This window comes from Mytilus edulis, chromosome 1, assembly GCF_963676685.1.
Source record: "Mytilus edulis chromosome 1, xbMytEdul2.2, whole genome shotgun sequence".
NCBI classification, from domain to species: domain Eukaryota; kingdom Metazoa; phylum Mollusca; class Bivalvia; order Mytilida; family Mytilidae; genus Mytilus; species Mytilus edulis.
This window is the reverse complement of record NC_092344.1, coordinates 52,208,496-52,231,853: the sequence shown is the minus strand read 5'-3', so window position 1 is coordinate 52,231,853 and position 23,358 is coordinate 52,208,496. Positions and strand designations below refer to the sequence as shown.

Below are 23,358 nucleotides of genomic sequence, written 5' to 3'. Positions count from 1 at the left end.
ATTTGTGGCAACACAATGTTATGTACAGACAATTAAATGCATACGTATAAGAAAACTATTCTAAACATCCACCGTAAGGACAAAATAAATACATAAATCAGCCTCGAAATCAGCAGGTCTGTCTTTATTGTTATTGCACGACTGATTTACTGCATGACTAAAATCTATATCTTCTTTATCTCAACGCGGCGTTATTTATCAACTTTGAAAATATACTGTTTCATATAAGCAGATCGAACTTTGCTTTGTCTGTTCTATGAACAGGAAAAGGATATATAACACTTGTCTGCCACTTTAGAACCATTTATAAATATTACTTTAGATTTCGAAGAACGAATCTTCAATTACTGTGTTTTGCTATTTTATACGGTTAGATTTTTGTTCTCCATCTGCGAAAATTCACAAAACGCCGGTGTACACAAAGTATTTTTTTTAATAAAATACAATTTGCATCTTTTCTGAGTTATTGATTAACTAGAAATTTAACAAATTACGAAACAAAAATGATTTCACGCACTTTTAACGATACTGTTTCTTACTTATCAACAGCATCAGTTTAAACGAATTTCCAAATTTCATTGAACCCCGACTCCCTTTCAATGATTTATAGAACCTTTAGAGATTAAACCCATATACGCCTAGCCCCCCACTATAAAGGGTGAAATTTTATAGTGATCTTTGGTTAACACAGGGGTTTTTTTACTATAGGATTATATATTTTCTTTTTATTATTTTAGACAAGATCTTGCCTTGCTTCTAATTTGAATTTAAACATAGTAACCTAGAAAAATCCAATTGCTCGAGTTCGCTATCTATATATTTAGATTTGAGTTTATATGACCGTCGGCAGTCTTCGGTGGTCAACTAGTTAGTTAATTAGATGTCGTCTAGACTGAAATATACACAAAACGATGATATACGTATTCCCCATGTCTTGCATATTGTTTATTTTAGACTGGCTTTTTTATAATTTGGATATACGTTTTAGGATGTCATGAGAATTAACTGTTATTTCATTTCGCTTCATTTCGATGCAGTGGCGGATCCAGTGTAGGTCTGGGTTGGAAGATTACTCCATTTGAATGGGGACATATTGTTGAAACCCTCCCCCGTTTTTATCCGCTGGTGTTGGTTCTGGTCCTTTTGAAAATAGTTGGATCCGCCCCTGCTTTATATGGACTTACTATATGTCTGCCACAAACGATGAAAAATAATAAAATTCTTACATATATCATAGATATTAAAGACATTTGTTATTACAATTTTAGATATGACTTCAAAAATAGGCATGCAGTGGCTAATTTGGTGGCTCTGATTAAAATGACGTTACGCGCGATGTTCGTGCCTATAAGCGTAACAGACGTTATCGCTAAAATCGGACGTTTTTTATGGTTCAGACGCTACAAAAATACTTCTAGAATAAGTAACGTTTATAACAATTCTATTATAATGATATGTATTCCCAATACAATGAATATCGTCACTTTTAGCAAAAAATTTGACCTCTTTTAAAATAATTCATTTTAATGTAGTTCTAAATACAGATAAAACGAGCGCTGTGGTCCTTCTCCCCTTAAATTATTAGGATTATCTCAAGAAAAATTTGTCAGACTACATTATTATTTTTCATGCACATCCTATACACACAGTATACTACACTAATGTAAAGTTTCATTGAAATCCAAAAGTAATTTACAAGGATAACCACCAACAAGAAAAATTTTCAGACAGAATGACATGGTGGTTCCTGTATAGCCCGACACTATTTTTGTTAGGGGATATAACTATAGAAGAAAGAAGTTTTTTAAATAATAACTTTATTGTGCTCCTTCCATTTCATCCAATACTGATAAAATGTCAAGATGTGTAGTTTCCGGAAGAGTAACAGTTCCACGCGTCGAACATTGAAGAGTTGGTGAAATGTAAATAACAGATGCAATGGAAATGATGGAATGTTTCTTATCCAATAGTTTATACGACAACAGTTTTTTGGTTTGGTCAAAGTATAAACCACGAACAACTTTGGATCCCTTTACGTAAGTTATGCCCCAATCATCAGTGGTGTCCTTTTTAAGAGTTTCGGGGCAAGCATCTGCTTTAAAAAGATAATAATTTGAATCTGCTTCATCAGTGTATACTGCCAGTATTGTTCCAAGTGTAATCAGGTCTTCCATTTCGTAATTTTCCGTGGATTCTTCAGGACCCGAATGACGGGTTCGGTTGTTATCGACAACTATCGGTATGGTCGCCTTGCTCCCAATGGAATTATTCGTGCAGTCTTTGTAAGTACCAACCAAACAGTTTTCACAAGAATAACATGACAGGTACCTAACTGTCAAATTAGCATCGTTGAAAGAGGAAAAAACTTGATGAAGACTTTTAATACCAGGAACGGGTTTAAAAGATATTGTGTCACGATCTATGCTCTGGACATATCTAAATATTCGGCGCTTACAATACAATGACTTAGTGTCCTTCAAATGTTTCTCGCAATATTTAAAAAAATCGTCCGCAGATTGTATTATTTCCTTCCCGCGAAAAACAGCCATGTCTACTTGATTCTTTAAAAAGCCACCGGCTGCGTCCTGAGGTCCCTTTGCGTGCGAAGTTTCGAAATAATTTCTAATAAAAAGTTCATATTCGTGTTTGGAACAAATGTCGGTTAACATTCCAAAACAATTTCGTGACTTATACTGAACCGGACAACCGTCAGTAAACTCATGAATAACTTTTACATCATATTGAATCAAATCTAAATACTCCTTGACAAGGGTTTGAACTTTTTGGGTAAAAAATTGGTCATGTTTCTCATCCGGGCTTATTACAAAAAAATGCTCAGTAATAATAAATGGAATATCCGGCAAACTTTCTACTCCGTCTACCTCCAAAATTGCATGTCGATAAATTACGGACACATGAATAGATACCTCGGTGCGCTGAAAATAAGTTTGTTGAAGTTCAAACTTTTCTTTGCAACCGTAGTTTTCGGAATAGTCATGAATTATTATTATACAGTGATTTGGTAATAAGTTTTCTTTCAAACATTTAAGTTGTGCATTTTGCCACTGTGCACGGAACTGATGTCCTGCAAATTTTTCTAAAAGTTGTCTAAAATAATTAAACATTTCACCCGGTTTAGTGCATTTTCTGACAAGAGTAAGTTTTTTCTTTGAATTCACAGTGATATAATCGTACCGTTCCCAAGATACATTGGGAGCATCATCCGAAACATTCAACTCTTCGTCCGTAAATTTTAATAACGAAAGTCCACATTTACTACATTCACGATCTAAACATGACTTCGAGTAAGAATTATTAACCTGATCCTTATCACATAGAGTAGCAACGGCGATATCAGTCAGGTGTTCATAAATAGGGTATACGTTTTTCTCGAAATCTGAAATGTTCGGAATCGTGTATTTTTTTCGAAAATCCATTGTTTTTGAAAACAAAGATCTGGCTTCTATGTGATAGCGACAACAGCAGGTAACACGATCTTTTGGTCTTGCTGACCGAACAAAATACGGCTTTAATCTCTCAAATGTTCTTTGGTTCATTTTTATGTTTGGATTATTTATACAAAAGTCATTGAACACTTCAGTTTGAGATTTATCAAGTATATAAATAGGATGTTTTAAAAATTGTTTGGGGCCAATACGGATACGCTTCGTGTCATTTTTGTTTCCAGACGGACGGGACGTATTAGGATCTGTCCAAAAATTGTACGCGATTTTCTTTACATCGTCAGTAATAGCATCTTTCCTCGTTTTTCTCTCAATATATGTCCAACATGACTTTTCAGAACTAAATATTTGGGTGCGTACTCTTTTTCCTTTCGATATCCGTTTCAGGGGTAGTCCCAACTTTCTTGAAAGCAAAGTTTTCTTTCGTTCTTTAGTTATGTTTTTACCACTTGTGCTTGCTACGATTACACTTAAGGCAGTTCTTGCCGAATCAGATCTTGACAATTTGGCCTGGTCGACTATCTCTTTGAGATCATTTAGAACAGCATTCCCAAGTTGAATGTCTGTTTTTTCTTCTGGTGTCACAACAAACTTTAATTTTTCAAGCGATTGAACAGTTGGGGATTGTTTATTGTCTAAATACGTGGCCATTACTGCTACTCTTTTCTTCGGTGTTGTAGGGAGTGCTCTCTTCATTGCCTTTACGGCCCTGCTTTTCTCCATCTTATTCGAAAACGTGTTTTTAATGTCATTTATTGTGTGAATAGCGGAATCTTTATTTTGAGTTTTCCTATATTTTCTTTTCCGTCCAGTTTCATAAAGTCTTTTATCAGCTTTTATCTTCCTTTCTTTTCTTTTTCTCTTGGCTGCGGAAGTTTCGGAATAACCACAACTGTGACATTTTTGTTTTAATGCATTGATTCTGTCGTTTTTCTTCATTTCGTATTTTTGTTTACACCTTTCTCTGTTTTTCTGTGCCTTTTTCTCCTTCCACATTTCAAATCTCAAAGCAGACGTGCTTTTGTTAACTGCAAATTAAAATCATTACCAAAAAATTATGATTGAGTTTTGAAAAATGGAACGCGTGTTAAAAGAAGCCTCTTTATTGCTAAAAGATAGAAACGCATAAAAGAAATGCTCAAACTATTACGCGCCCACGTTTTACTTGTTTTAAAAAAAATTGAAAGTTTTGCACCCAAGTTAAAATTTGCGGGCAATATAAAACATGCAATCTGTTCTGCGTCGAGGGCAACACTTATTAATATCACGGAATAACAAAAAGGATCGGAAAAATCAGTAACATATAGATAAATCAAACCGTAGCTTAAAAAGTCTCTCTCTATATATTTTTAGTTTAAAAATGCATGCACCGAAAATCGACTAAGTTGTGCGCTTGTTCAATGTGTTTTCATGGAGCCGTGTATTTTGTTGTTTTCACAATTCGAAACGACGTCAGGTTGCCGCCGTTATAAATGTAATGCGTGTGACATCTTTTTCACCATTTTTCAAATATATTTTTTTCGGAAAGTACGAATGCTATGGAGATCAATATAGATATTTTGGAAAGACCAGAAAAATAACATTTCTATATTAGAATGCCACTGTCGACAATCAAGTGCAAAACGAAACCTAGTTAACTTAAATTACTACTGTACGCAACGTATTTGCGAAAAATGAACGTGTGACATTTTTTCACCAAATTTAAAAATGTATCATTTTTTTTTGTTTTTGTGTTAAAACGATTTTGCTTTTGAAATTAATTAATTACAGAAAAACAACATTATACTAGCTTTATCAATTTCTCACCTGATGGCATCATTTATCCGTATTTTTGGACTGTTTTCGATGAATTAGCTTCGGAAATGGAGATAGGACACAATGCAACTTTGCCGATTTGCCTGGCAAAACAGAATATGACGTCAGTAGCCGCCATTCTAATACGTCATAAAGTATTGCCATTTCATGGCGGTTCGCGGCAAAAAAAAAATTAAGAAAATCGGTAAAAAAAGAAGGCGAAAAGAAGGTTTATACTTCAGTTTTCATCGTCAAATGTTACCCGGGACAACCCATTTTTAACAAAAAACCCAGAATTAAATGCTTATCAACTCGAACAAATGCGTTTTATATTGTTTTAATGGAGATAAATGAACAAGGACGTTTATATCCAGCAAATTGATATCTTTTTTCTTATTAAAATACGTTTTTTTCTTCACCTACAGAGCAGTTTTACTCACGAAACATGCATAAAACGTAAAAGGTATGAACATCGCGCGTAACGTCAATTTTGGTATTTTAACGGCACCGGCAAATATATAACTGTATTTGTTGCAAGCGCTGGAAAATAAAAAAGCATTTTTGATTTTCGTATGTGAATGACTTTGTCTTTGGTATATTGTATAATCTATACTATTAAACGAGAAGACCTCATTTTGGGTGTCGCTTCTCTTCTTTCCACAATAAATTAATCATCATGTCTCTGTGTCCTATGGGTACAGTGCATAATCGCATTTGTCATCCATTCATATGATTATTCAGATTGAGTTATTTTGGTCAAAAAACGACAAAAAAGACGTACGGATATGTTTCCGTCATTGGGCGAAATTTTAAGACAGATAAGACTTCCGGTTTGCGTTTTTCTGTATACCTTGAACATACATTTATACTACGAATACAGCGTATTTTCTGTCTTATATCCGTCATTGGACGAAATTTAAGTCAGAATAGAAATCCGGTTTGCGTTTTTCTTTTTACTTTCAAACAAATACATATACTACGAATAAAGTGTATTTTCTGTCTGATATCATTTTCAAGTTTACTATCCACGGCAGTCACAGGGTTTATTTAATAGAGAGGGTCTGAATAATATATCAATGACCGCTGTGGATCAATTATTAAACTAAACTGAGAATTGACTGTAAAAAGAAAATACACTTTCGGGACGTCTGGAACGGGTGTTTTTAAGATCGAAATTTCCGGATTGACCATTTCGGGATTTCTTTTTTCGAATTTCGGGATGTCGAGATATTTAATTTGTATAATAAATTCAGAACCTCGGGATTTCATGTTTTCAAGCCCGGGATATTTGGATCAGGGCCCCTCCGCAGTGGCGGATCCAGAAATTTTCATACGCAGGGGCGTAATTCAAATAATGAGAAAACTAACAGCCTTATTTATGTACAAAAAAAGAACGAAAAACAAATATCACTGAACCACTGAATTACAGGCTCCTAACTGGAATGTTCATAATACATGTACACTAAATGTATGTTCATAATGAAATTAATAGAAAATTAGGGAATTTTGGAATAAAGGAGGAGGGTTAAAAAAAAACATTTTCCTGTCCCCAAGTACCTATGACTTTTGATACTTTTCCTGAAATTCTCAAGTCATTAAATCTTTTACAAAATTTTTCCTACAACACTTTAATCCGTTCAAATACGCTCTGAATGCCCGCGATTTCGCGGGTGTGTTCTAGTGTTTTATCAAATTTAGGATGCAATGAGATTTTTAACTCTTTTTTTTTTATAACATACAGTTAAAAAGAGAGTTTATTCTTATGCATACATGTAGCATTAGACTGACTGATTTTAGAAATAATTAAAATAATTTAAAAATAACCTCTACAGACAACATCTAAACTAAATGTGCTTATTGTTAAAATGTAAAAATTGAAACTTAAAAAATTGTAAATCTCATAATTAAATAAAAGTAAAAAATAATGAAATTAACTTAAAGCGACCTCATACAGGCATGCGCCGGAAAGTAATTCTCAAAAAGTTGATGGTATTCCGTAACTAAAGAAGAAGAAGATGAAAAATTTTCAATATTTTTATTTTCAAGTTGTTTTTTTCTTGTTATAAAGTTTTAATTACACGTTGTGTCTCAAATATTGTTAGCTGTTTGCTGTTTACATATAATATTAAATTTTCACTCTTTACAAAAAAATCACAAAATTATTGGTGCAGGTAAAATAGCCATGACTATAGACCGGCTTGATTTTATTCAGAGCCAGGCCGGAAAAATATCATTTTTCTAATTTGCCGGTGCCGACTAAAAAGCCACTGCCTAAAAAATACATTTATGGTGTAGTGTGGCATTATGTAGTGTGGTAAGAAGACATATCCCGGACACACAGACAGAAAATATACGAAAACATCGTAAAGAAGCATTAGACGGTAAAAGTTAAACCATGTTTTCTAAGCATTGGATAAATTTGAAACATATTCAAAATTAAGTGAAATATCTATTTGATTTGTAAGATGCTTCAAAGATTTTCTTTCTAATATCATTCTGATTTTAGAATAAACGTTAGGGATTTGAATATTTACAATATTCTTGCATGTCTGGAAAAGACATGAATGTCATGAATCATCCAAATGGAAAAAAATAGGTGCAGTTGCAGTAGCTGCGCAAATTTAGCGCTTATGGTCCTTGTGATATTTTTAAGTGTATTTGAACCTGAGGAAAACTAAACAGAACAGTTAATGCTTAACAGATAATTATTTATAAATGAATGTATTTTACAGTTAAAAGTTGCTTTTTTTTAATCCTTTTTTAGGATTCAGAGGCTGGATTAGTTTTCAAAACAAATGATTTTGCGGTTTTGGAAGGCTTTTATAATTTTTTGCTGCATCCCATGAAATCTTAACAGAAATCTACAACTGTTAGAAAGTTTTGCATAGTCATAGATACATGTACAAAGTCATACAGTACTCAGTAGTCAGTAGATTTTCATGTCTGTACAGACTATCTTAAATATTAATGGCACTGTTGACATTCATGTGAACCTCCCAATAGAAGTACAATACTCCGGAAGCAGGACAAATCGCCCCACTGGCAAAACGCCCCACACCAAATCGCCCCACTTTTTCACCAACTCGCCCCCTTAAAAAAAAAATCGCCTCCAATCTGGTTTACCAACTCGCCCCACTTTTTAAAAAATCGCCTCACTTGTGAAAAGGGTTAAATCTCGTTAACTTTTCCCCTGTCAACTCGCCCCACTTATTTAAAATCTACTTCAATATATAATTTTCAGTTCTACCAACTAGCCCCACTTAAATGAAATTAAAATTTTGAAATCATTTGTTTTCGTTCATTTTTCTGTTCTCTTCTGATAGACAGATAGCCGGACTCTTCTTTACGCAATTAATCGTTTTACATGCTCAATTTATAAAACCTTCATACATGTAGATTGTCGTGAAATATTCCAGATCAAGAAAAAAATATCAAAAGAAATTTTAGATTTTTTTTTAAATCCCTTTTGAAGGAATGATAAATTGATTCACTTTTTGTGGGAAGAAATCCTAGGTGTTCCAGAATTTTTTTATATTGCTCCTCTTAGAAATATATTTTTTTCGTGTTCTTTAAAAGGTGCTTTTATCAATTGTATTCTCACTCACGGCACCCTTTAAATTTATTTAAAAGTAATATTGGTTTGGACGTTTTCTCTAAAACCAATGACTATTAGGCTAGCTTCCAGTTTAACACGATAAATAAGTTAACATATTACAAAATTTAACCAAATCAAATAAACCATTTAGATTCAAAGTATGTTGCTATCAATGATTTTTTACTGACAGGAATCATTATGGTACATTCTCGATAGCTTTCCCTTTCGAACCCACTACCAGCAGGTGCTTTAACATTGAGCGGTTGGAACCCCTCATATCCCTCGCCAAGGTTCGGGCGTACACGTAAAAATGACCCAGCTACACCACTGCAAGTTGGCACTAATAAATTCATCGTGGTTTATCTATTTGTCACGAGAGGGGCGAGTTGGCAGACCTTATTTCAGCAAAATTATAGCCCTTTTCATAAGTTGGGCATGTTGTCCAACCTATTTGCAATGTGATTTTACACTTTTTAATAAAAAAAAGTTGGTAAACAAGATTGGGTCAATTTTTTGAAAGTGGGGAGAGTTTGTGAAAAAGTGGGGCGATTTGCCAGTGGGGCGATTTGTCATGGATTCCAATACTCCCATCCTCCCCTTGAAGAGAAAAAAATCCTGGTATAAATAAATTCATATTATAAAATAAAAATTTGCTGGCGCTATATTTTACTTTGATGTTAACAAATGTTAACCATTGGTATTGAAGACTTAAAAAAAAAACTAAATTGTATTGAACATAGACACGTAACTGACATTATCTGAGTAGATTTTGACCTGGCCAGTGGCTAATTATAATAAACAAGTAATAATGGTTTGATTGAACAATAGTCAATGGGATATTCTAGTTAATTTCTGACAAGTGATCAGGATGGATGGGGAGATTTTTTTTATAAATACTGTATGTATCAGAAAACACAACATGAAAAACTACCCATCAGATCTAAATATTAAGACCTATCAGATGTAGTTTCTGTTCTATTGGGTGGATGTAATTAAACTATTTACTGCTGCAAGACCCTAAGAAGTTTATTGCATATAAATGTAAACATGTGTCAGATGAAAAAAATAAAAAGATACACCCCTCAGAAAGGACCATCCGTGGTGTAATGGTTAGTGCATCAGACTACTAACACAAAGGTTCCTGGTTTGATTCCCGTCTGGTATGAAAATTTCAGGGACTGAATTTTCGGCTCTCCCTTGACACCATTTGCGAGTATGGTCTTGAGGAAACGATGATAGTCCGTTGGAAGGGGAGGATAAATGGCTGACCCGTGTTAAGAGAGAGCCATATCTCTTGCACGTTAAAGCCACCCTTGTAGATTTCGAAAAAGAGCAGGCTAATGCCGCTACAAGGCAGCACTCGCACCCGCAAAGTGGAAAGGGATTAATATAAGTTGCAACACTTGTTTCCCAATCCACTATAAATTTTTATGTTTAAACTAACTAACGACCATTCTTCCCCCTTTATCTAACAGACATTAACTGGAATGGCCCAATACACAGGTGATAGGGTATCATTTACTCAATCTGTCTTCTGTATATGGACCATAATTTGCTATTGGGCTCCGTTTCCTATAACTATAGAAAAGTGATAAAATGTGAATTACTGTAAGAAAAGTTGTAACTACATCTAAAGATGCCATTATTTTTATCAACATACAAGTGTATGCTACTCTCCCCTAGAAAAAAAATTGAAATTAACAAATTTCAAAGATTATACGACTGTATTTGTGTGTCGTTTCTCGCGTTACTTTTCGCGTCCGAAGTGCATAACGCTGACTAATTTATAGATAATCGTCACCGGCAAATTCGTAATTTTTGCTTTAAAATAACAAAGAACATCGACCTATAAGAATAGTGAGAAGAAAATGCCGAGAACTATAAGTATTTCTGTAGCAGGTGTAAGAACACTGTCGTTATTTTGGTTTCCCATTTCGTAACGCACATTTTAGATGGTTTAATCTGCTTTGTTGTAAAAGAATTCTTTGCAACAATATGCAAATACAAACTCTCGCGAGATTTTCAAACAGGTAAATCAGAGATGATTTACATTCTTGTTTTGTTCTTCGTAATAATTAAGTTAGAAAATGACGTTATCGTTATGCGTTACATTTCACACGAAACAGAAGTCCATTTATTTATTAAAATTGTTTTGTCGTTAAGTTCTAATCATTTCCGGTCATACGTGAAACATGTGACTAACATGTGATCACGCCCTTACAGCCGGATATACGAAATACTAGGTCTAAACATTGTATTTGTTTCCAACGGGATGTAAGCAAACATAATCTGTAGGCTTGTTTCGTCTTGTTTAAAAAAGGAAAATACAATTTTCAAAGAGATTGCGCTGGGGGTCTATTATTTTTCCTATGTGCATAATGTTACATACGATCTTGTGTGAAAATAAATGCCCAATGACTTGACAAAATCGATTTCAGATTTGACCGACGTTTTAACACACTTCGTTTCCCAATAACGATGTAAAGGGTCCTTGGAAAATTCAATCGAAATTACGTCTCCTATCATGGTGTCGATGTTCGTTGGATTGATTTAGCTTCAACAGTAAATATTACTGGATATTTTAGGTGAATAAAGATAATTTAATAAAAAATACATGTTAATGTACCGTTACACTTGGAATGTATCTTTGTCACAATTTTTAATTATTTTTTTTTATTCATGTTCTGCAAACACTTATCAGAAACGCAATAAACTTGTCAAAGGAAAAGTAAACTTTTACCATGCATGACTTGAAAGGAAGTACTTTATTGATTTTAGCCCACTAAAGTAGGTTAAAATGTGGAAACCATGTAGATGGTGTACAGGTCACAAATATCACATGGTGCCTATTTTAAAGATGCTAATTCCAAGTTAAAAGTTGTTTTCTTTACTGGATTTAAAGAATTTTACATTACCAATGATTTGGAATAAATTGTATATACATTGTAACTGGAATTTCAAAACCAAATATAAATACATTTTTTTTGGCTAAAACATCAAGATACAACGATTATGGTATCCTGTATCAATGAAGAAAATACGGAAATTCCTGAATAAATTGTACTAATTGTTTTCAAAACAAGCACATATTTAGGAGTTTTATAATACTGTTACATTTAAGATGGATTTTAAGAAAAAGTATACTGTTCAGATCATTTTAAGCAGATTTTGCAATAAAATAAAACTAAAAAAATGCTTTCGGTTTCTTATGGTTTCCTGTCGCGTTTAAAAAAAACTTTAATTTAACATTGAAAATAGATTTTAAATATTAACATGAAGCAAGTAACACTAGTAATGGTGTTCATTTATGTCTTTTGAAATATATTGTGCAAAATAAAGAAAATAAAGATTGGTTTCCTGTTTTGTTTCCTGTCACGTAAACAGTGAATCAAAATGTATTAATTTTTTCTCGAAAAACTCAATTGTTCCATTAATACTATTCTAACATCAACACAACCCACAGAGTAAAAGTTAAAGTTTTAGAACTTATAAAAAAGGATACAAAAAGAAACTAAAGGCCGAATACCAAATTATGGTCCATCTGCTAAACACCAAGGATGATTAAAAGTAAATACCAGCAATGAAAGAAAAGTGAAATGTTGTTTTCAAAACTAAATTGTCACAAGGCAAAATATCTATCTGAAGGATTTTGATGCTGAATGAAACTCAAAAACCTAGAACTCAATCAGAAAAGATAAAGTAGCTATAAAATAGATATCAAAATCCAATGTGGGCCTGAAGGATCTTCAGCATACTATAGAAAATCCAAACTAACAGCAGCAAAACAATTTACAGTCTTCTCAGTGTTAAGATTAACAACTACATGTACACAAACTGATATAACTTTAGTATAGAGTCATTGTATTAATAGCAGCCACATCAGCTTGTTCTTATTACAATGTATTACATGACCCAGTGTTCCAAGAGTAGTGCATCATTTATATCAAATAAAGTTTGTCAATGTGATATAGACTTCTTTTAATAGGTATATAGTGTTTGAAACAATGAGTCTCAAGTTTTCTAATTATAAATTTACTTTTAAAATAGACTGTTTCTTTTTGTTTCAGCTATTAGATAAGCATGGCAGTGAATGTATACAGTACAAATCAGACTTCAGATAATCTCAGTAGACATGATATTTTAGCTTGGTTAAATGATAGTATACAGACAAATTACAGTAAAATAGAAGAATTATGTACAGGTACATTTTTATTATGCATGGCAAATTTGGGAAGTACTGGCATATCCCCCCCTCCCCCTTTTTTCATCCTTTCTGAGCACCCATCATGCCCATTGCTTTTTCTGTCCTTCTGACCTGTACTTATACTGAATCAGGTGAGATATTTGGTATAAAGGTAGTTTCCCATGAAATTTGGTCACATCAACTTGAAAACAGTTAATATGTTCAAATTCATTTAAAAAAATATATTCTGGTGCAAATGCAAATTAGATTTTAAAAGTTCTTTGAGTATAGAAATGTATTCGGGTTAAAGTTTTGGATCAAGGAAGTTTACTAAATTGTAGTCATATCAATTTGAAACTTTTTTCATGTTCATTTATATACATCATTTTGTACATTGTAATGATGTGAACTATTAAAAATAAACGCCAAATTTGGGTTTTTGATCAAGATTTTGGGTGAAGTGTTAGCAGGACATGGTGTCCTACATATTGTCACACATTCTTGATTATTGCTAAGGGGAAAGTTTGGGGACTTACTCTGCATGCTTTGTCCCTGCTTGAAATATGTTGAATGATTTGAAAATTTCTTACCCTCTGTAGTTTTTAAAATGTATCAGACCCATTACCATAGACAAGTGCCTTATTTGTTTATGAATTTTAATTCCAAGTGTTATATAGAAGTATTATATTTCTAAAGAATAAATCTGATTAAGGAGTTAAAAAAATAAGTTTATTTATATTAGAATAAAAGAGATCTGTGTTAACATCAATGAACTGCCAGCTAGAAGAAACAAAAAATCAAAATACATCCAAAGGTGATCAATATACATATCTCAAGCTTGGAAGACTTTCTATTGGTTCATATATGATTTCTTTCATCTACATGTATATATTTCAGGTGCTGCATATTGCCAGTTCATGGATATATTATTTCCAGGTATGTTTATACAATTATACAGCCATTCATGTTTAATCTCATCCCCCAAATGACCTTTTACAATAAAATATGTATCAACAATGTATAGAAATAATATTATGATTACTTTCTTCTTGACAAACTGTCAATTTCAAATATAGTTAATAACTACGTATACACCATGAGCCTAAATTATGAAGTGTGCAAAGGCAGTCAAGGTTTTATTTATATTCCCCTGCTAGACATAGTCAGGGTTGTATATATAAGAATCCTGAAGTCTGTCCATTCACCTCTATTTCCAAAAAAATGAAATTTTAATGGATTGTGTTGATTCTCTGGAGACTTCTATTAAAGCTATAAATTCCGGAGTTAGGGTCACTTGATTGTTGGGTAAATTCATCATTTTGTGGTTTTAGGAAAATAAAATGAAAGCCCCTATATATTTAGAATTGTTTGTTTGATTTAACATTGGCATTTAGGCTAGCACAGGACTAAACTTAATCAAAAGAAACAACACCATTCAAGTAAGGTCTTATGTCTATGCTCATCATAGCATTCCACATTTCCATCATACTTAAACAGAATTGCACCAAACAGTGTTACTAAATGATATATGCATATTTTACTGTTATAATACATGTATTTTGGGTCCTTTCAGGTACTGTTCAATTGAAAAAAGTTAAATTCAACACCAAATTAGAACATGAGTACATACAGAATTTCAAATTGCTACAAAATGCTTTCAAGAAGTCACAAACAGACAAGGTAAGACAAACTCTATAGTTACAATAATTCAACATGAAGGGGACTGTATTTATATAAAGGTTAATTTTTGAACATTTTGAAGCTCTCTGAATTCCAAAACTAAAAATAATTGTAAGCTGTCAAATATACTTGTTATGTTATCAGGATATTTCCTGAAAACTATTATAGATAAAGAGAAATGCAAACATTAAAATGACCAAAACAAAAAGAACTACAAGAAGTCGCCATGGAAAAAATTGTCTCTCCAGTTTCTCAGCACTGTGTTATGTTTGACTCTAACAGCAACAGAAAAGCTTTGCATGTAATTTACAAGTTCAAAACAGCTATTTTAAATAAAACAGATGACCTGTTTGATGACTTATATATAATTTTCAACTTAATTCCTGTTGTAATTTAATTGATATGATTATTCCAGCTGATTTTAATACATGAATATATATTTGAACAGGTAATACCAGTTGACAGATTAGTAAAAGGGCGATTTCAAGATAATTTTGAATTTGTACAATGGTTTAAACGTTTTTTTGATGCCAACTATCAAGGAAATGAGTATGATGCTGTAGCAGCTCGTGATGGACAGCAAGTAGGAGCAACAACCAAACCAACAAATAGAGTGTCACCGGCAGTCAAGAAACCACCACCTCAAAGACAGCCAGGTATTCATGTCCTACTGTTTAAATGTATACATAAAATGTATTGCATCTATCTGCTATACCTCTTTAACTTAACATTTCATCTATAAGTATCTTTGAAACAATCTTCAATTATGTTTCAATTTGATGGAAGCTTGTTGATGATTGACCTGACAATTAATGGCTTGGAGCTTACATAAGAGAATGGGATTTAAAATACCAAATAGACCTCCTTTCAAAACCAACTGGTCTGAATTGTGCTATAAATAGATTATTGCTGGATTTATAGCCTGTGATTGTCATTTAAGCTGTAACCTCACAGCCGATTTCATAAAAAAAATCTTCAAATATGATGTATCTTTTTTACAGTTCGTGTAGCATCTAACACAAAAAGTCCATCACAGCTTAAACCAACAACACAAAGAACTGTAAACAATAATTCAGTTGGAGGTGCTGGAGATAGTGGAAAAGTAGAAGAATTAAAACAACAGGTAAAAAGATTAGTAAAAAATCATTACATCAGTAAGGGAGTTAAGAAACAAAATTAAACAAGAATGTGCCCATAGGACACAGATGCCCCACTCACTCTATCATTTTCTATGTTTAGTGGACCCTGAAATTAGGGTAAAAACTCTAATTTGGCATTAAAATTAGAAAGATCATATCATAGGGAACATGTATACTAAGTTTCAAGTTAATTGGACTTCAACTTCATCAAAAACTACCTTGACCAAAAACTTTAACCTGAAACTGGCACTATAATTTTCTATGTTCAGTGGACCATGAAATGGGTAAAAAACTTAATTTGGCATTTAAATTAGAAAGATCATATCATATCATAACAAGTATACTAAGTTTCAAGTTGATTGGACTTCACCTTCATCAAAAACTACCCTCGACCAAAAACTTTAACCTGAAGCGGGACAGACGAATGAACAGACGAAGGGACGTAGAGACCAGAAATCATAATGATCCTCTACTATCGAAGGTGCAGTGTGAATGTGACCTTTAATTGTAGTTTAAGAAGTTATACTACAAGAATTATAGTATTGTTGATAAGTAAACATGGTCACAAACATTGCAACCCAGTCCCATTTGAGACACTGACACTTTTTTTCTGAACTTTTTAAAAAGAAATGGTAATTTAAAAATGGTAAATAGCAAATTGATATCATTATCCCTCAAAAATATAAGATGTAATTAAAGATAAAACAACAATTGTATAACTGTTAATTGTGCCAACTTGTATGTTTATGCAGTCAATGGGAAGATCCAAAGGACAAATCTTGACCTTGTTTTCTTTATAAACTAGTGTTTATCATTAAATTCTTAAAAGTATAGTCATGTTCTAATGATCAGTTAGACCCATTATATTAGTTATCAATATTTTGACCAATTTTTGATAACAGAATCCTTATTTCAAAATATTCAAGGAACTTTAATGCCATGTTGACACAAAACAATTGATTTTTCAGAAGATTGCAGTTGCTTTTGAAATCGTCTGTAATATTTCGACTCTTGTCATTGATAACTTAGAGTACTTAACTTAAAGTATCATTTAAATATATTATTAAAAAAATCACTTGATGATTTGTAGCATATTATTTATCAGAATGTGTTTCGAATCTTTTATCTGTGTTTACATTAAATGTTTCTTTTTTTCTTTAGTTGAACGAAATGAGATTAACAATAGAAGGATTGGAGAAAGAAAGAGACTTTTACTTTGGAAAGTTACGTGATATTGAAATTACTTGCCAAGAATACGAACAAGAAAATTTGCCTGCTCTGAAAAGTGTCTGTGACATTCTTTATCAAACTGAAGTAAGTTTTTTAAACTCAACTTAAATATACCTCAATTCAGAAAAAGGTGGATATCTTTGCAAATGACGACTAAAACATGTCTTATCAAATACTGAAAGTTTTATTAAAAGTGATATAATTAAATAAATCAGTAATGGAGAAACTAATTCCATTTCCATGCATCTCAGTACTTTCCTTTGTTTTAATTGTCTTTATTTTTAATCTGTATTTTGATTTGCTTACTATTTGGGTAAGTCATCAAATTCCAAACATCATTTAAAAAAAAGGTCACCTTAGGGAGATCAATTATAATAAATAAATGTAACACTAAACAGAGGGAAAATATTGAATTGAATTGATAGTTTTAGCCTTGCTTATCATGTTCTATTGACTAGGTTTTAAGTTAGGGGAAGGAGTAAATTACAGTGCCAGTTTTGTTTTTTGTTTACAGGATGGATTTGCGCCACCAGAAGATGAAGTGTTAGTGGATAATGGAGAAGAGGAAGAGTATTAAAACAATATAAACATTAATGCAATTATTATAACTTTCCTGTCATTCAGTTCTCATGTTCACTAACTTTGTTATCCTACAATGGTATTATGTATTTATTCAGCAGTTAAATTTAATATCGTTTCAACTGTTAACTGTCAAGCTATTCTATATGTCACAGGGTACAGTGTTAGAAGTCCCTAAGAATAGGTATTCAAATTATTTATAGATCTGCATAATTGTATATATTGGCTGTATTATCGTACAATTTAGAGTTTCGTATTTGTAGTAAACAGAATAAGCTTGAGTTCATCTTCAAGTATATCTAAAGAATCCTCATTCTCGTGTGTTCTTTCTACAGCATTATATGCAATGCATTGATTAGAAAAACTGTAGAAAGGATAAAATAAAAGCATAATTGGAAATTGCTTGAAACTTCATATGATGTCCCTGAAAATAATCAAATAAATAATTTAAAAATACATTATGGGTGTAATTAAATAATGCCTCTAGTCCAAAATGTGAATGCATGATGTATCCCCTAAGAAATCGTACAGTAGACATCATCACCCCCTCTGGCTTTTTATTGAGATATTTGTTTTGTTTCAATATACTTAATTCGTGTGCTTGTTATGCAATGATAATAAGGTTGAAGCGATGAAGAAACAACAAAATTTAGTGTAAACTTAGTAGCTTTATTTGTTATACTATCTTTTTACAAAATAAATGACTTTTTATGTAAAGAATACATGAAGAAATCCACTGTCTTCTTAAATGTAACACATTGTAGAAAAATTCATGGATATTTATACCTAACACTATCAAAATATCTAAGTTAACTGGAAAGAAAATGCTACGGGTTTCATAAATTTTAATAAAAAACGGCCTAATTTTATCTGATTAGAAATGTTGATCTAGATATAGTGAGTATGTTCAGATGATGCAATAAACTTCTTATTTTTTGAAGTCATGACCTACAGAATCAGTTTGCTTATTAATAATGATATATATCCATAAAGGAGAAGGTATATATAAAAAAGTATTATTAAGCTTCAAAATGACATTCTTCAGATGTTTATATTAAAGAGGTTTGTCTCTCAGATATCAGTATTTATATTTATGAACTTTGTCTTACATATTTACATTTAGGCTTCAAACTTCTTGTATTCATTGCAAATAATGCCAAAATAGCTTAAATTTGAGACGCATGTATTGTCACTAACAATTGAGAATTGAATGCTTCTTTTTGTTATAATGGTTTTAAAGCAAAGATGGTGGCATATTTCGCATGAAATAATTATTGTGTGCACATTCAATGATTTTACAACCTTATAAAGGAGTAGGTCCGGTAAGGACCGATTTTGGCCTCAAATTTCAGGTTCATCTGACGAAAGATTTTGACCACTTTTTAAACACTTAAGTGTCTATTTTATTTGAATTAATTAGTTTATGTGAAAGATTTTAACAGATTTGGTTATTAAAAACGATCCGATTCAAGCTCAAATATGAAAAATCTACCTAATATGCCGAAAAATGTCACTTTTCAGATGGTTTTGGGTAAAAATGAAAGTGGCTGCATCTGTGTTCATCCTCAACCTTTATATATGTTATGTATTATCATAAAATACAACTTACATTTCAATATTAAGGATGAACACGAATGCGGCCACTTTCGTTTTACACGAAAACCGTCTAAAATTTAACTAAAATACTTGAATTATGAGGATTTCAGTAATTTAGCGTGACTTAATGGTGCTAGTACTGGATATATGTGCATTGTATTGTCAAAAACAGCCATATTTATGTAGCAGAAGCATTCTACTGTCCAATAAATAACTAAAGGTTTACATTTTAACAATTTTGTAAAACTGCTATATTTTGGGGCCAAAAAGAGGTCTTACTGAACCTACTCCTTTGTTTAAAAAGAAGCAATCAATTCTTATAATTATATTTTTATGCTGCAACTATGAAATATCAGTTAAATCAAGCCTTTTTCTTTTATTTTATGCATTGTTTTGACATCACAGATACCAAGTGTAGTCCTTGATGTTGCATTTTATGAAATTAATATTTTTGAATGCTTCCAATTAAAATTGGGGAATTGTGTAACTTCTTTTAAATTTTTTAAATTTCAAATTTCAAAACCAAGGATTTTACCTTCAAGTTATTTTACAACAAGATGTATACAACAAGATGGAAAAATGTGTGTAAAATATTTTTGGATGATTCCATGGCCTGTATTTATTTAGTCCCAAAACGTGAACAGGTCTATTTAGTCAATATTGTAATGTTAATGAAATCACAAATGACCTTTCTGCATTTAATTGTCAAGATTATATTAATCTGTTGATTTATCTATGAAATTAAAATAATTTTGAAAGGCTTGTAACACAGTTTTTGTCATTGGTTGCAGTCTGTCATATTTGTTTATGATTAAATCAGGCTGTTTGTTTCACAATATGTCATGTACATGTATAGGCCTTTAATTGCTGACTATAAGGTATGGATATTGTTCAATATTGATGTCCATACCATGACCTATAGTTATTTACTCCCACCTCATTTGGACTCTTGTGTATAGTTGTTGCATATGCAATCATACCACACTCCTTATTTTTTAATTGAATAATTTTACTCTTTTTGTCATTTCAGGGACAAAATAATAGCTCTTATTATACTTTCCTTTTAAAGGTTTTGTAAACTTTATAACCTAATGTGCATTTTAATTTAGGAAAAAAAAATTAAGACCCATTCAATTTCACCTCAACCTCCAAAATGTACATATTTTGACTTGTGACGAATATAATGTGAATTCATTTATTTTGTGAGTACCAGTTTATCACGGATTGAGGGAAGATTGAATGTGTGTTGATCCTTCAATTTTTGGTTTCCCATTAATTGAATACCAGCCTATAATGAAGCTGTAAATTGTTGAACACTTAATTCACAGTTCACCTCATTAAAATGTTAACTCTACAAACATTAATGAACCCACAATATATGTTTTGATATAGGACTACAGTAAGTTTGGGATCATTCAAAACTTTTAGTCTTTCAATACAGATCTAGTAATATCAAATGAAATAGGATAATTTCTAATTTAGTGTACATATAAAAATGACTACTAACACAAATTTAAAGTACTTTCCTTTACTATGCCTATTTATCATATTAAATCATACAAAAATAAATCATCATTTAATATTTATAAATGTACTGAACCAGAGTTTGGAAATTTTTTCTCAATCTTTCTTTATACTATTTCATGACTCGTAGATTTTATGTCAAACTTAACCCCCTCCCTCCCCCAAACCTCCCAACAAAAAAAAGAGAAAAAGACTTCAAATGTTTTTATGGAACAATTAAATTGACATACATATAAGAGTACATGCATGCACCTTAAGGAGAGTCGATACAGTTTTATTGTATTGTTATTTTTGTCTTTTTATTTTAGATATGTTGTAGGGCAAGTTAATTTCTTTGAAAACAAATAACTATAACTAATGTTTAATTGTTTTTGGTGTTATTATAAAGCATTCGTTTCAGAAATATAAACTAACAGATCAGAAGTATTGTTTTGATTGAAATATAACATGATAAAAATGCTAAATTTGGCAACCTTCGTTGAGCAGTTTACAATGTTCTTGTATTGTTATATTTTTTAGTATTTTTATATGAGTTGGCTTTCGTTGTGCATTTTGAAATAAATACATCAAATGTTTCCATTACCTTGCTTTAATTTTCAGAAATTTTAAAATGTTCCTGTTGCCTCATATCTTGTCTCACCAAATTAGAAATGCAGTGCAACTGTCACAAAATTTAAAAATTAGTCTTCAGTTTTATTTGAAAATGACAAAACATAAAGAAAACCTATGCATTAAATGTTCATAATTGATCTACTCTGAGACTGTATCGACTTCCCTTAATTTCACACATCAAGATAAACCTTTCATTTTGAAGTTTTTCTAAGAAATTGATGAAGCCATCTCCTCAACATCATCTATAACACTTCTCTACAAGGTTAGTGATTTAAATGCCCACAATATTGTGAGCCTAAATTGATCAAATTTAAACACAATAACAAAAAGATGCTGATGGATTTAGAATAGGATTATGCCCAGTAATAGGCTCAACACGAATAAATAAAGACCTAAATACTCTTTCTGCTTGTGTTATAGCTATGAGGTTGTTGAAAAAAACCCTGAAGGGTATATCAATACGCATGTACATCTATATTTAAAGTCCCAAATGTTACTAATCACATGTCTTAGTTCCATGACAACTGTGGTGTCCCACAGACAAAGCCCCAACAACTTCATATTTGTATGTATGTGTAAATCACATTGCATTAACTGCTTGTTTTTAAGAAATTTAGTATTTACAATTCACTCAGAAGTCAACTCAAAGAGAAACCTGAATCATAGGTCAGTTCTACGTTCCTTTGAATTTCAACAAAAGATGAAGAACTAGATCTTCCTTAATTGGAGTTGGGTATCTTAATTACATAATTGTCTTTTAACAAAGAACCTGATATTGAAAATTGTGCAGTTAAGCCTGCATCATTTCTAAACTTAAATCTAGAAATTGACATTGAGGATTGGTTGAGAACAAAACTTCATGACGAAAGAAATAATTTCCGCTTCCTAATTTTTAGCTCCACATATAAGTAGTGCTTGCATATGGAGTATACATCTCGCAGTTTTAAAGATATTCAAGAGCTTGTAATGTCAAATCTGCTTACAATGAAGCTATTTAACCAATTGGTGAAGTTAAGTCATTCCTTATTTTAACATACACTGTCACGTCTTGGTCTCCTGTGTTGGAATGTTATAAGATGATCTTTTTTCCCACTTATTTCGGCCTACCAAATAAGGCCTTGCCACTGAATTTTTACACAACAATTTTCCATATCACCTGATATCCCGGTTTTCGTGATGATCCTCTTGCTTTAGTCTTTAGAGTTGCGTTTTGTAGTCTGTTATTCTCGTTTCTTTGCATGGCACTGTACAATAGTTTTTCGACTTTAGACTTTGAAGATCTTCAAATATTTGGCATCTTCTACCTCTCTTATACTCCAAAGATGATCAGTTAAAATAGTAGTATCTACAATCCGGCCAAAGTTTAGGCCAATACTGTGAACTATTGCCATTTTTCTGCCCATGTCTTCCCGCAGACTGTTACCTTGAGCTTCAACACCAAAAAAATCTCAATCATTTGTCAGTTTTTGTATAACCATATATCATTAACATGTATGAACTTAAATTTGCCTCTAAGTTTATCAGCAACTGTGGCGGATCAAGAATTTTTCATAACTGACATAAGGAGGGGCCCACTGACTACCTAAGAAGGGACCGCCCCGTCATTCCCTACATAATCAACCAAACTTTTCCCAGAAAAAGGGGTCACTTGAAAACCCCTCTAAATCCGCATTTTGCATTTTAGCATTTAGTCCTTTCAATGAAACACGAGATACTTTTTGATACGATACATGATGTTGCTATTGTCACATCATGTCATCTAATATTATATCATACGGGAAGATCATAATTATTTTTGTCGAGCCTTCGACTTTAGTTGAAAAAGCGAGACTAGGCAATCCTACATTCTGGTGTTGTCGTCGTTGCGGCTTTCACAAATATTCACTTTGTGGTTAAAGTTTTTGAAATTTTAATAACTTTCTTAAACTATCCTGGATTTCTACCAAACTTGAAGCTTGTTTA

General features: G+C 32.1%; 2 protein-coding genes across 3 annotated transcripts; one reads left to right on the top strand and one right to left on the bottom strand.

Annotated features, from left to right (window-relative positions):
• Positions 1-1,780: 1,780 nt before the first annotated feature.
• On the bottom strand, positions 1,781-5,736 carry LOC139484808 (uncharacterized). Its single transcript, XM_071268789.1, has 2 exons — positions 5,271-5,736; positions 1,781-4,492 (listed from the first exon to the last, which is right to left on the bottom strand). Exons 1-2 carry the CDS (start codon positions 5,281-5,283, stop codon positions 1,818-1,820), a joined length of 2,688 nt encoding a protein of 895 aa, XP_071124890.1. The 5' UTR covers positions 5,284-5,736; the 3' UTR covers positions 1,781-1,817.
• A 1,794-nt stretch (positions 5,737-7,530) lies between these two features.
• Positions 7,531-20,945, top strand: LOC139484822 (microtubule-associated protein RP/EB family member 1-like). 2 transcript variants are annotated; one of them, XM_071268813.1, is made up of 8 exons: positions 7,531-7,639; positions 12,921-13,054; positions 13,934-13,972; positions 14,610-14,716; positions 15,165-15,372; positions 15,718-15,839; positions 17,017-17,169; positions 17,600-20,945. In XM_071268813.1, exons 2-8 carry the CDS (start codon positions 12,934-12,936, stop codon positions 17,660-17,662), a joined length of 813 nt encoding a protein of 270 aa, XP_071124914.1. In that variant the 5' UTR covers positions 7,531-7,639; positions 12,921-12,933; the 3' UTR covers positions 17,663-20,945. The 2 variants fall into 2 exon arrangements, with proteins under 2 accessions (XP_071124914.1, XP_071124922.1); XM_071268821.1 differs by having other exon boundaries at positions 7,624-7,944.
• Positions 20,946-23,358: the final 2,413 nt, after the last annotated feature.

Excerpts from the sequence above, each read along its gene's own strand:
- LOC139484822 (XM_071268813.1), top strand. The coding sequence starts at position 12,934 with ATGGCAGTGAATGTATACAGTACAAATCAGACTTCAGATAATCTCAGT. Across the intron at positions 13,055-13,933 it reads AATAGAAGAATTATGTACAG|GTGCTGCATATTGCCAGTTC; the intron begins GTACATTTTTAT and ends TATATATTTCAG. Across the intron at positions 15,373-15,717 it reads ACCACCTCAAAGACAGCCAG|TTCGTGTAGCATCTAACACA; the intron begins GTATTCATGTCC and ends TCTTTTTTACAG.